The 13,633-nt window shown below is 43.8% G+C and overlaps 1 protein-coding gene across 1 annotated transcript; it reads left to right on the top strand.

The window, feature by feature from the left end:
* Window positions 1-4,338: 4,338 nt before the first annotated feature.
* CCNA1 (cyclin A1) lies at window positions 4,339-13,061 on the top strand. Its single transcript, XM_032611402.1, has 8 exons — window positions 4,339-4,529; window positions 7,397-7,643; window positions 7,830-7,954; window positions 8,616-8,839; window positions 10,165-10,369; window positions 11,338-11,451; window positions 12,348-12,481; window positions 12,789-13,061. The coding sequence occupies exons 1-8, from the start codon at window positions 4,365-4,367 to the stop codon at window positions 12,838-12,840; spliced, it is 1,266 nt and encodes a 421-aa protein (XP_032467293.1). The 5' UTR covers window positions 4,339-4,364; the 3' UTR covers window positions 12,841-13,061.
* The last annotated feature ends 572 nt before the right edge of the window (window positions 13,062-13,633 follow it).

Consider the following 13,633-nt stretch of genomic DNA (forward strand, 5'->3'; position numbering starts at 1 on the left):
TGGTCAAGTGGGCTAAAATGTCACAAATCGCCCGCCATCCCCAGCATCTGTCCCTCATCTTACCACATAGTTATGTTCTAAATTTAAATGTATATTGAGAACGGCAGAGGCATGTCCATGAACAGGCAAAATAAGTCCCTAAAAGGGACAGAGGTCCTTAAAAAAAAATAGCTCTTCTACTTTTTCATCCCTATGCTGAAAATCAACTTGATTTCATACAAATGAATGAAAACTGAAATGTGTGAACAGAAGGTTAATTACTAGCTACAACGAGCAAATGGAAGAGAAGTAATAACAGCTTCTGAACTGCCAGGTAATTGCCGGCAAACAGAAAAGACTGTCTTTGAATTGAAGTTTGGAGGGGGGAGGAATCAGCTTTAACAGGACTTGGGGATTTAAAAATCCCTAGTAAAGAATTCAGCTGTCATCCTTATCATGGAAATTAATCCTAGCATCAAAACTAGCCGAGCACTGAATATCAGGCAGGAAGTGCTGACCAAGTAAATTTTTAATCTAAGAAATTATTATGTTAGCATATAAGTTATACCAAATATTTTAGACATTAAAGATGTATTTGTAATAAAATGTATTGTTCACTTCTCAATATATTAACAAATAGTTTAATTATTCAGACATTGAAAATCTACTCAACTTTGAGTCCTAATCCTGATTTTGTTACACTAATAGCAAAATTATTGATATAATTATGAATCTCACTAAAACTGCATAATTTGTGAGAAAGTCCTTTCTACTCTCTCTGCTCCTATTTTTCCTAATTATAAGGCCAAGTCTTCCAGCACTTAGTTGCTCCGAGGCATATGCACCTATTTATTAGTTGAGTTTGTCTTTATGCCATCAATCATTACTTGTTCAAATATTTAGCGACAATTTTTTAAAAAAACTCTGGAAATCCATAAGTATTGCACAAGCTATATAAATATCTGAATTTATATGTATGCACATATAAAAAATACATAAAAGTTCACTTGAATTACTCTCCAATTTAAGATCTGAGCTGAGGACTTCAATGATTTAATACTGAATTCTAAGGCAGCACAGCAATAAACTCATAAGCCACATATCACTTCCCTTTGCCAAGTTTAACAAAGTGGTTGGAGAAAGAAGAAAGATGGTAACATGTAATGATAATAATAATATTTCATATTCATTAAGGCCGGATTAGGCTGCAGCTATTCACATGAGAGAGGGTAGGGGAAAATGGGTATGAAATAATCCAAGGGTCCCATCTGGTTAAGAGTTATTTTCTTTTTAAAAGGTATTTTTCAGACTAAAGACAGCTGAGAGGCTCCAGACACCTTAGTAGCCTCCTCTTCTGGTCCTGACCAGATTCGAGTCAGGACACCCAGCTTCAAAGAGCTGCCTCTCCAGGAGGCCAGCGCTACCCTTTCCTTGCTTGAGCTTCAATCTCAGAAAAGAGGATCAAGACAGGCTCTAGGAACAAACATTGCACTGGCTCCTTTGTTTTGGAAGAAAGGCAGAGTATGAGGTTCTCGGTCACTTTTTTTTTTTTTTTTTTTTGTGGTACGTGGGCCTCTCACTGTTGTGGCCTTTCCCATCGCGGAGCACAGGCTCTGGACGCGCAGGCTCAGCAGCCATGGCTCACGGGCCTAGCCGCTCCGCGGCATGTGGGATCTTCCCAGACCGGGGCATGAACCCGTGTCCCCTGCATTGGCAGGCGGACTCTCAACCACTGCGCCACCAGGGAAGACCCTCGGTCACTTTTGTCAAGGAAATCACATCAAAAGGGATGTACAGAGGGTCAGGTCACGGTGAGTGCACGAACTCTAGTCCTGCCAAAGCATCTCCGGATCTTGGCAAAACCTGCTCCTGAGTCCAAAGTGGATCCCCACCCCTGAGGCCTTCAGCGTCCCCAGAAATCACAACAGTGTCATCAGGTGGAGGAGGGGTCCCAAGAAGACTTCCAAAAGCAGCACTAGGCGGGAAGGGAGCAGAAAGGCTCTTTTCCTCCACCAGAGAGCAGTACCTTTTTGCAAAGCCCAGCATTTGGTGCTTGCCTACATCTGTTGTCACAATCAAGATGTTACCAGAGCTCCTGTGTTGCCTTCATATTCAGAGGCATAGGAATTGCAGGGTGCAAAGGGATCGGATCACTGCCTCCCAATGAAAGTTGGTGATAAACATATAGAAGTTAGTTTCATATTAAACAAAATCCATTTCTGCTCTCCTTCTGCATCCAGCACTGATTTCCAAGATGCTTCCCAACTGCCTCTTAACATCTGACTCAAACAAACACTTTCATCCTCACTTTCTGTAGAATACTTCAATTTTCCCATTAAATTAATGCATACCCAGCTCACTGGGTGAACACATTAATAAATACTTAAGAAAAAAATTTTGGTAAGATTAACAATCATCTCCATTCAAAATAAGGTGATAACTAACCAGTTCTTAAAATGGCCATTTGAATGGTTTTAGTGGTCTGCTTTAGAAACTTTGGGATGGGTGTTTAAAAAAATAAAAAGAGACCAAAGCAGTAACATATGTGTGTGTGCACGCGTGCACACACACACGAATATTTTCAAAAAATATTCTTCTACCTGGCTTGCCAGTTACCTCTGCAGGTGCCAGGCCTCCCTAGTTTCCAAAGACTTCTCTTCCCTTCCTGAGTGCGCAGGGCCCCTTCTCCCTACCCTCACCTCTACCCCAAATTAGGCCCCCTGCTAACTCCTCACCTTGCCATGGACCCCTACCCAAGGACTCCCTCCCCACGTGGCCAGGCCCCCCCCACCAGCCCCTAGTTCCGAGCCTCACCACTGTCCCCTTCAATGTCCCAGGCCCCATTGCTGCCACCCGCGTTCCTTCCTCTTCCTGGGCCACTATCTCCGCGTTCCTGGACCAGCTTCTCGCTGTGGCTGCCGAACCCGTCGGGGAAAACCTCTCGTGGGGACTGCGAGCACCACGTGTGACCCTAAAACTCCAGATCTCCTCTCCCGCCCTGCCGGGTTACGTGCACCAAACCCGGGCCAGCCAGGCGCGGCCTCTGTTGCGCAAGGACCCAAAATGACCGAGGACACGCCGCCACCACGAATTAAGAGGCCCCGGAGCAAACCTGGTGCCAACTCGCTGCTACTTGGCCTCTCTCTGGGAGGAGGTGTAGGTGTGTGAGCCGGGGAAGGGGAGCGAGCCGCGCTCTCAGGCGGGCGCTGTCAAGGCGCCGCGGCCTGCGCAGCCCCGAGGGCCCTGCGTCGCTCTCCCGAGCCAAGGTTCTCAGGAGCGGGCCGCGGAAAAGACGTTAGCGGGAGGAGTTAGCGGCTGTTGGGAGAACGGGTTCAAGGAAACAGTCCCTTCCAAACCCCGGCCATCGCGGGGTGGGCCTCCTTCCTCCCTCCCAGACATCTGCCACAAGAGGCGCAGGTACCCACGGCGACCGCCCGCCCAGGAACGCCCAAGCACACCCGAGCAGGTCTGGGTAGGACGAGCCGGGGCCCGTCGCCGGTTAGCCCCACCCGGCTCTGAACGCCCAGGGCTCGCCTGCGTCCGCCCGGAACATGCCAGGTGAGGGGACGCCATAGCGATGCGGCCTCAGAGCGCGCACGCCCCCTGTGGTTGGCATGGAAACGGCCCCGCGAGGCCCAGGAGCTCCGCTGATTGGCCGATTTAACAGACGCGGGGAGGGGGTGTTGAAAGTAAATAGCTCTGAGCGCTGGGCTACCAAAGCTGGGACTCTGGCTCCCTGACTGGAATCTATTAACATCTCGGTCTCCTTCCGCCCCGCCCCCTTCGGCGGCTCCTCATTCCCAGTCTAAGTGTGCACTTGCTAATTGTTTGAGACAGATGTATAAAGATATAAGACGGAGAAGAGCGAGGCCCGCTGTGGGTTCCAAGCAGGTTTTGGGGACTTCTGACTTGTGGGAGGAGGGCCGCGGAAGAGCACCCTGCTTATCACTGTGGGAAAGGGACGTACTTTCCCACAGTGATGTATCCTGGGTCATTTGTTTGCAGGCAGGGGGGTGGTGGGGTGACGAATAAGCATAATAGCCCGGAAAGACACGGGCTTGTAGATTTGGACTCCCAATTATCGTGGGGCTTAGCGTCTCGGCTTGGAGGTTTGTCAGACGTCTCTCTCTCTCCTACCAGCTGTCAACCAGATCTTGGAAGAAAGCCTGGAGAGATTCAAATCACAGTTTTGGTTCAAAGCAGCTTTGATCGCTCGCACGGTGGCTTAGGCCCTTTCAGCCCTAATAATTGCAGGGAAGATATCTGTCACAGTGCTCTCTTTTCTGGAGATTCACTGCATCCTTGGAGCCCTGGTGGAAGAGGTTGACTAACCAGCTTGTCTGTTTCTCCTTCCTTGCTAGCAGTAGCCTGTGGAGACTGAGGCTATGCATCTCAGCAGCTCCAAGAGTGGAGTAGTGCTGGCTCCAGTGTCCCGAGGTCCTGATGCCTGTCAGATGATAACCAGAGCCCAGCTTGGCCAGGATCCGCCACAAAGAACAGTACTAGGGGTGCTAACTGAGAATGGGCAGTACAGGAGGACCTGTGGCCAGGTAATGCCTGAGAAGAGCCGGGAAGGCTACTCGCTGAGAAGGGCTCTCATGTCTTGGTGGGAGGTGGGTTTCTCTTGAAATTTTACCTCCAAACTCTTCTTGAGTATTCAACCATGGAATCTGGACTATAGGGACATTTTTTTTTTTTAAAGATCACATTGTCAGGTCCCTTTTCCAGCTAGAAACATGAATAATTTTCTTTGTTATTTTGCCAATATCAAGGAAATAACACATACTGTTTAGGTCAAGTATGTGTAAAGTCAGTTAAGTTCTGGGCTAAAAGGAAATGTGAATGCCCCAAAATAAACTATGGAACTGGGGATCTTCCAGATTGGACTGGTATTCAGATTGATCTAGGCTGTGCCTGAAGCATCCTGGATAAACTTTGTTAAGCTCATTGGTGATGGTGTTAGAATCAGGATTGGATTGGCTCTACTAGATTACTTCCAAATGCATGCTTCAAAAGTCGGCTTCTCCTCGGGACAAAGGACAGTTAGGCAAACGGATCATGGGCCATCTGATATCAGTTGCTTGTGCCTAACTGATCATAGGTACCTCCCTTAACAGACTGTAAACAAATTCAGACAATTAAAATGCAAATGAGGAGTTTGATCCTTAAGAATGAATTTTGAAATTAAAAAAAATATTCCTCAAGTATGTTATTAGACAAGCTTCTCATAACTGTGCCTTAAGCCTGTACTGCACATCTATAGTGGAATGAAGTTGGCAATAGTACAGTGGAATAGGTGGGAAGGTATTCTTTCCATTTTATAGGTGAGAAAATTTGAGAGGTTTAAGAACCCCCCACCCCCCCAAAAAAGCCATGATGGAGGCCAGGTCAGAAGCCTCATCTACTGACTCATCTACTGACTGTTCAAGGCATCTGTGTTTTGGTGGCATCTAGTTATGGGAGAAAATTACCCAATCTGTTACAAGCTTTGGAAAAAACTGAGTAAAGGTGGTTTTAACAAACTTAATTTGCTTAGCGATATTTACTTCTTTAAACTTGAAGTCTAAAACCTCTCATGAATTGGTAGTTACTCCTATGCTCACTTTAAATTCAAAACCGTTAGCTAACCTCTATGTTGCCAGGCACTACCTCTACATTTCCCGGTTCTATTCCTCTACAACCTTCTTATAGAAACCGTCTATTTTACACTTTCCCTTCTCTCTATCCTCCAAAGCCTCTATCTCCATCCTTCCTCTCAGCTAATAACTTTATATCCTATTTTCCTAGAAATATAGATGCACCCAGAAGAGAATTTCCACATGCTCCCATGTATCATATACTCTGCCATCCCCCTCCTGCTTCATGACCCATGTGTCCCTGCTCTCATGTAAGGTGAACCCCCATGTGTGCAGCACACCTGATGCCCTCTTGCCTCTTCAAGGATATCATTCCATCAGCTCTTCTTTCTCAGTTTTCTTTTCTCTACTGGGTCAAACCCAGAAGCATGCAAATATATTGTGATTTTTTTTTTTTTCAGTCTTAAAAACCTTTCAGCTACAAAGCTCTTGGCAGCAACTGTCCCATTCATGGCAGTGTTTCTTGAGAGTTTGCCTACTGTAAACTCCATCAGGATGAGGATTTTGCACATCAGGTTTTGTGCTGTATTCCCAGTGTTTAGAATAGTGCCTGGCCAGGGTAGCATGCAAGTGTTTATTGAATGAATACTCTGTCTCAAATTCTTCTCTTGTTGTCTTTGACTCAATTCTTAATCCTTTCCTTACTGGACTGATTGGCGGCATTTGACACTATTGATCACTCTTTATTCCTTGAAATAGTTTCTTCTCTCTCAGCCTGGAAAACACGGCTCTCTCCTGGTTTCCCACCTAGCTCACTGGCCACACCTCCTCAATATCTTGGTTCTTCCTCATCCAATATCTAAAAGCTAGAGTGTGCCAGGGCTTAGTATTTGATCTCAATCTGCATGCACTCCCTTAGCAATCTCTTCAAGTCTCCTGGCATTAAATACCATCTATCTGTTGATGACTCCTTCTTCTATCTCCAGTCTGGACCTCTCAGCTATGTTGCAGGCTCACATGGTGAGCTGCCTACTTGATGTCTCCACTTGGATCATGCAGTAGGCATCTCAAACTTAGGCGAAACCAAACACCAACCCTGGCCTCAGACTGCTCTTCCCAGAGTCTTCCTCATCTCAGTAAATGGAATACCCATCCTTCCTGTTATTCAACCCCAAAACCTTTGTCATCCTTGACCCTTCTTTTTCTTCCACCCCACTTCTAATTTGCTGAGAAAATACTATTGGCTGTATTTAAAAAATGTCCAGAACCTCATTTATTATTCTCATTATGTCATATAATAAGGTTCTACATCTTATAGGAGAATTTATGCATAGTATGCATTTCTAAAATCATCATGTTTCTAAGTAACTAGGTTTAAATGGGACCTTTACAGGAGCCTGTTGACTAAAAGTTAACTATTTAAGGAGGACAATAGGAACTCAGTAACTATGTGTCAAGAACCTTGCTGGGTTGGTATAAAAGCCTGTCATGCTACAAGCACAAAAACTGATTTACAATTTTCCATCCACATGTGGTACCTAGTTCACTTTGGAGGAGAGCTATAGTTTTTCTTTTTTTCTATAATCTTGAGTTCCCTTTGATAAATACATGAGGAAGATGACAAATTTTAGGTAGCTCCTTTCCCAAATGTCAAATGTAGACGAAGATAAGGGCAAAGTCATCCTTGGGAAGCTTCATTTTCTGAAATTCAATTGCAGACATAGATATTTCAATTTAAGATTCCTTGCATCTTTCCAGCCTGCTGGTTTGAGTCACATGGGTTCTTAGCACCTATGAGGGCTACGGGGTGGCCTCTAACAAGAAACTTAACCCTTTTCTAGGGGATCACAGCACTCAGGTGTTTCTCTGGGTCAGAAAATGTCTTCCCTCCAGCTGGAAAGAAAGCGCTGTCTGCCAGCGGGGTTCAGGGGCCAGCCAAGCAAGGATTTGACATGTACGTGGACGAGCCTGAGCAAAGGGACAGAGACAGCTGCACAGGGCGAGAGGGGATGGCATTTGAGGATGCCTATGAAGTAGACACCAGAACACTCAAGTCAGACCTTCACTTCCTGCTGGATTTTAACACAGGTAATGGGACTCATCTGTGGCTGATGGTACCCTGTCTTTGTAATTGTCTGCAGCATTTAGTAGCATATAACTAGCAAGAGAACACCCTGAGTAGTAACTGTTTTCACAACTGCCTGTAGGGGTTTAGTGGATGGAACTAGTTTTTAAATTAAATGTTCTTACCTGATACTGTTGAACCCCCTGCAGTTTCCCCTATGCTGGTAGATTCATCTCTCTACTCCCAGTCTGAAGATGCATCAGATTTTGGTACAGATGTGATAAATGTGACTGAATATGCTGAAGAAATTCATCAGTACCTTAGAGAAGCTGAAGTGAGTTTTCCCAACTTCTCCTTCAATTTCCAGCACCCCAAGCACTTCATATTAAGATAGTTATACACTCTTGGCCATAACCATGAGTGAATGGCATTCTTGTGACATCTAAACATGAGAACATTTATGAAAAATAATAGTTGTGAGGTGAGTAGCAGTTATTTGGACTATTTCTCTTTGACTCAAAGGGTTTGTATGGGGCTTCCCTGGTGGCGCAGTGGTTGAGAGTCCGCCTGCTGATGCAGGGGACGTGGGTTCGTGCCCCGGTCTGGGAAGATCCCACATGCCGCGGAGCGGCTGGGCCCGTGAGCCATGGCCGCTGAGCCTGCGCATTCGGAGCCTGTGCTCCGCAACGGGAGAGGCCACAGCAGTGAGAGGCCCGCGTACCGCCAAAAAAAAAAGGGTTTGTATGTTAAGTATTTCACTCTTGGGGATAATGATTATTGCCATTTTTCCCCTCCTTTAAGTCATCTGTTAACTAATTGCATTACAGAACCAGAATTTCTCACTTTCTTCCATATCGTGGTAAAGATTTATCTGGCTCTTGACTGAGTTTCCTGCTAACCTTTGCTCATGAGATTTTTAAAAATAGCAACTGTTCTGTGGTGTAATCTTTCTAACATAGCAACTATTTGAATATCAAAACTCTTTCCCCAAACAGATAAGACACATGCCCAAAGTGCACTACATGAGGAAACAACCAGACATCACAGAAGGCATGCGAACAATTCTGGTGGACTGGCTGGTTGAGGTGGGAGAAGAATATAAGCTTCGGGCAGAGACTCTCTACCTGGCCGTCAACTTCTTGGACAGGTTTCTTTCCTGCATGTCTGTTCTGAGAGGGAAACTGCAGCTTGTAGGAACAGCAGCTCTTCTCCTGGCTTCGTAAGTGTTCTTCAGCTCAAATAATGTGAAACTTCAGCCTGTCAAAACACTTGATTTCCGTTCCCATTTATTGGAGAAATGCAGTGCTTGATAAGTAAAACTTATTCATGCCTCCTTTGATAGAATGTCATCATTTTTACAGTGTTTACTGAGAATCTGAGTCTTACCATATGTTCACTCTTCCATTTGGATGTTTAAGATCCTCTTAACAAGAAGTTCAATATCATGACTAAGGCAGCCATCAGCTCAAATTCAGGATCCAATTTAACTATTTTGTGGTGTAGTCTTTTGGCTGTATTCTAGTATGAGTAAATGTCCTATTGTAAGAGATTTTGGTTACATAAAAGCCTTCTCTTCATGATCTAGCAAGTGACTCATAATAACACAGTTTATTTGGTTATAGTGAATAAGCTATTTTAGCTGGTTCCTGTTACTATCAATCATTCATAACAATATCTAATTGTGTAGAAAAGGGCTACGTTGTGGCTAATATTCTTTTAAATAAGTGACCTGCTAGTGAATGGTAGTTTCCTTTCTATTCTTCTGGTCTCAGACATAATACTTATTAATGCCTAAAACATTGCAAACATTTCCCTACAGAAAGGAGAAACAAAACCAAAGAATCGATAACTGTGAAATTGTATCATTATCTATCTCTTGGATACACAGCATCTTTTGCTAATTCAATAGAGAAAACTGAACATGATCTTTCAAAAAACTCAAGACCAAAGGAGTTTTCTCCTACCATTGTGTTCAATATAACATTCTTTTCCAAAAGATGATTTGGGGCTTCCCTGGTGGTGCAGTGGTTGAGAGTCTGCCTGCCGATGCAGGGGACACGGGTTCGTGCCCCAGTCCGGGAAGATCCCACATGCCGCGGAGCGGCTGGGCCCGTGAGCCATGGCCGCTGAGCCTGCGCGTCCAGAGCCTGTGCTCTGCAACGGGAGAGGCTACAACAGTGAGAGGCCCACGTACCGCAAAAACAAAAACAAAAACAAAAGATGATTTGAAATCTATAGAATTAAGAGGAATTCACCCACATGTCTGTCATTCAGAATCTTTCAGCATATCAGAAGCCAAAACCTAAAACTCCCAGTTGGAAATTGTTTCTTTACTATCTCGTAGCAGTAAGTACGACATATCCTTGTCATACTCATGTTCTTGCTCTGGAAACAAGCTCCTCCTCTTTTCACACCTGTACGATTTCGTGATTTGTAAGTGATGTTTAAGTCTGCAAGGGCCATGTGACAGGCATGGTTGTGACAGCACAAGAGGGAGAGCACAGGGTCAAAGCTTTACTTCCCCAAACTCTTTCCCTTCTGTAGGAAATATGAAGAAATATATCCACCTGGAGTAGATGAGTTTGTCTTTATAACTGATGATACCTACACAAAACAACAACTGCTGAGAATGGAACACCTGCTCCTGAAGGTCCTGGCTTTTGACCTGACAGTGCCAACCACCAACCAGTTTCTCCTTCAGTACTTAAGGAGGCAAGGGGTGTGTGTCAGGACTGAGAACCTGGCCAAGGTAGGCCACATGACTTCCAAGAACTTCAGTGCCAAATGGATAAAAAAAGCAGCCTCCTTCAGTTCTTCCTTCCTTTTCAGTTCTTTGCCTTGGGCCCAGAAAAGCTTTTTGGCAACTGGAAGAGAACTAATTCTAAGAACATGACTTCTGCTTACGAGACATTGCTATTAATCGTGTTTGGCAGACACGGGTTGTCTAATCACCCAGGTCTTAGAAAAAATTTAAGCTTGGAAACTGTTCTCTTGTTATATACAGACCACATACAAGCAATACCTCTTAGGTTTACAGAATGGGAACAAGATAAATATGGCTCTATTTGGCTCCAATCTAATCCTAACTTGTTAAGTAATGAAGCACTATTTGGTCATTTGGAGTTCTAAACTTTAGTTGAAGGCACTAAAGTACTGGTTTGGAAAACTTGGTTTCCGTCCATAATGATCTAATATATCTGGTATTTATATGCCATGCAAAGAGTAATAAGGGTGTCTCTATAAGTTTCCCAATATGTTTCTTTTAATTTGATAAGTTCCCACGGCCCACGGGTACTGTTCTAGCCTATGAACTGCATGTATTTGCCTGATAAATTAAGAGCTTTAACATGGACATATTTTTGCCTTTGGCTGAAGGCTTTAGTCCGCTCCAGTGGCCAGAGCAATGCTACTTGACCAGCATAAACCTGCACTACTATAGTATAAGTAACCCATCATGTATACTGTATGGTTAGGCCAAATACTTGCCTATCCATTTTGAAATTTACTTGAAATTTATTACAACGTAAATGTTACTCTGGTTATGGACAGGCATAGCAATTATTAACCCAGTGAATAATTTTGAGCATCTATTTCTGCGCTCATCACTAGATGCACACTGAACAAAGATGACACAGTTTGTCCCCTTGACATTTCTAGGTTTGCTTGTAACCTTAGTCAAATTCCTAATTCTAATGAGATTTTCTCTCTTGTGCTTAGTATGTAGCAGAACTGAGTCTCCTTGAAGCTGACCCGTTCTTGAAATACCTTCCTTCACTGATCGCTGCAGCTGCTTACTGCCTGGCAAACTATACTGTGAACAGGTACTTCTGGGTAAGTGCTCGTTGCTTCTTTCTAGATGAACCTCAAGGCCTATCTAAAGTCTGCTCAGTAACCCTGAAGGCTTAGAATGGGCTGGCCTCTTGTGAAGGAGAGTTAGTTTAATAAGAAACTGGTTGCCTTGCCAGCAGACTACAATGTGCCACTGAGTACTGCAGGTCAGTCTTCATGGCTTGGACTCAGCGGCTTAGCTCACTGGGGAGCAGAGGTTGCAGGAAGTCAAGGGGATGGTGGTGGCAAGCTCATTGAATGGAAGCAGGTCTGGAAACCTCAACACCCACCTTTATGCAAGGAGGGCTGTTGTAGTATAAGCACTGACCACTTCAAGGCAAAAGATGTTGACTCTTCCCCTCTGTGTAAAATAACCTGGGTCCAGTTAGGATGGTCAGAGGTTGTATCAGGCTTTCAAAGGAACAGGGCAGTTAGCATTGCTTCTTGGCTTGTGACGGTTGGCAAGATTAGAGATGGGCCCCTAAGATTTGGTTCTGAAGGCTCACTTTGTGCTACAAGAGTGGGGTATCTACTTTTATTTTTCTAGAATTCTTACTTTTTATTCTGAATTTGGCTAAGACTCATTCATATTCTATTTAAATAGAGTGTACAGGTAAGTAGAGACCCTTTAGAGGCCAGTAAAAAATCCTGCTCATGAGAGAATAAACTGTCCCCAAAGTGAGCATTATAATTGTACAATGTGAGCAAATTTAGAATTCTGTTTTTCCTAATATCTTATTTCTAAAGTCTCTGAGGAAGGATTACAGTTTCTTTTGAGATGAACATGGATACTCACTAAGTGATTAATCTCCTTTATTTCACCGTTTTATCTTCAGATTTCTGATATCTTATAAAGCTGTATGATGCAATTTTCTTCTTTTGTCTTTTGTTTTGATTAGCCAGAAACCCTTGCTACGTTTACAGGCTATTCATTACGTGAAATTGTGCCTTGCCTGAGTGAGCTGCATAAAGTGTGCCTGGGTATTCCCCACCGACCTCAGCAAGCAATTAGGGAGAAGTACAAGGCTTCCAAGTAAGCTCCTGAGATTCTCTTACCTGGGCTCACTATTTAAAGCTTTAACGAGTGATAGTAACTTCAGAATTAAAAATACAACAAATTGCATATCTGGTGCGAGGATGGAAGAGTAAGGTTTCATGGCAAATCAAGAAAATCAGTTTGGAGGGGCCTAGATTTATAACTTGTCAGCGTTGTAGTACATCTAGTCAGCCAGCTCCTTCCTTTCTGTTAAAACTACTAGAAAGTTTTCTGTGGCCCACACGAGATTTTATGAAACCAAAGTCCTTGGCTTGTGCTGAGCTTGCTTTGGGTCTTATTTCAGGTACATGCACGTGTCTCTCGTGGAACCACCCGCAGTCCTTCCTCTACGATAAGTTTCAGAACCGAAGCGCTTTCAGAACTTAATCTCCAGATCAACAGAATTGGTCTTGATTTTTATAGGTTTCTGCAGGTTGGGTCAAACTAGTGTTGCTATGATATAGATGACATATTTTTTAGAATGTAAATGTATTGAGGTTCTCTTAGACATTGGTAGCTTGTAATATAGTCTAAACTTCCTAAAGAATAAACAACTTGCCTTCTGACCACGTGTTAGGCTTATTTACTGATTACCATGGCTGACACACCTGCCTGGGATTTTACTTGAGAGTATTACAAATGTCATCTTTATTTCAAGAACGGTTCTGTGTTGGTTTTATAAATCTGGCATGCTATTAGGATGAAGTGTTCTGAGGAATCCAGAGACTTTCACGTGTGGTAAAATAGCTACTCTGAGACTCTTTCCTTCCTGTCTTTTTACTCCTCATGTAGGTCTCCACAAATTGGCAAGGGATGAACTCCAAGCCTAAACAGATTAGTGAAGGGATGTAAACAAGCACGGTCTATTCTAGTTTCCCTATTGGACCCTAGGCAGTAAAGACAGTGGGTTGAGGACTGAATTGGTCGGGTAGCTCTGAGGGGTAATTTACATTTAATTCTAAGTCAGGGAAATGATGCTTACTTTGTAAAGGGATACCATTATGTCAATGTCCAGTTTTGATTTAGTCACTCATCAAGCATATATTTTAGCCCTAGAAGATGCTCAGAGAGGTAGAAAAAGAAAATTTTACCAGAGGATGGGACCTCAGAATAATTAAGCTAATCTCTCATATTCATCCCTTGGGAGAT

The sequence above is a fragment of the Phocoena sinus genome, chromosome 18, assembly GCF_008692025.1.
Source record: "Phocoena sinus isolate mPhoSin1 chromosome 18, mPhoSin1.pri, whole genome shotgun sequence".
NCBI classification, from domain to species: domain Eukaryota; kingdom Metazoa; phylum Chordata; class Mammalia; order Artiodactyla; family Phocoenidae; genus Phocoena; species Phocoena sinus.

What these genes read in the sequence shown, in the direction of transcription:
- CCNA1 (XM_032611402.1), top strand. Translation starts at nt 4,365, where the DNA reads ATGCATCTCAGCAGCTCCAAGAGTGGAGTAGTGCTGGCTCCAGTGTCC. An exon ending in ACAGGAGGACCTGTGGCCAG is followed by an intron (nt 4,530 to 7,396) that starts GTAATGCCTGAG and finishes ACCCTTTTCTAG; the next exon opens with GGGATCACAGCACTCAGGTG. An exon ending in CCTGCTGGATTTTAACACAG is followed by an intron (nt 7,644 to 7,829) that starts GTAATGGGACTC and finishes AACCCCCTGCAG; the next exon opens with TTTCCCCTATGCTGGTAGAT.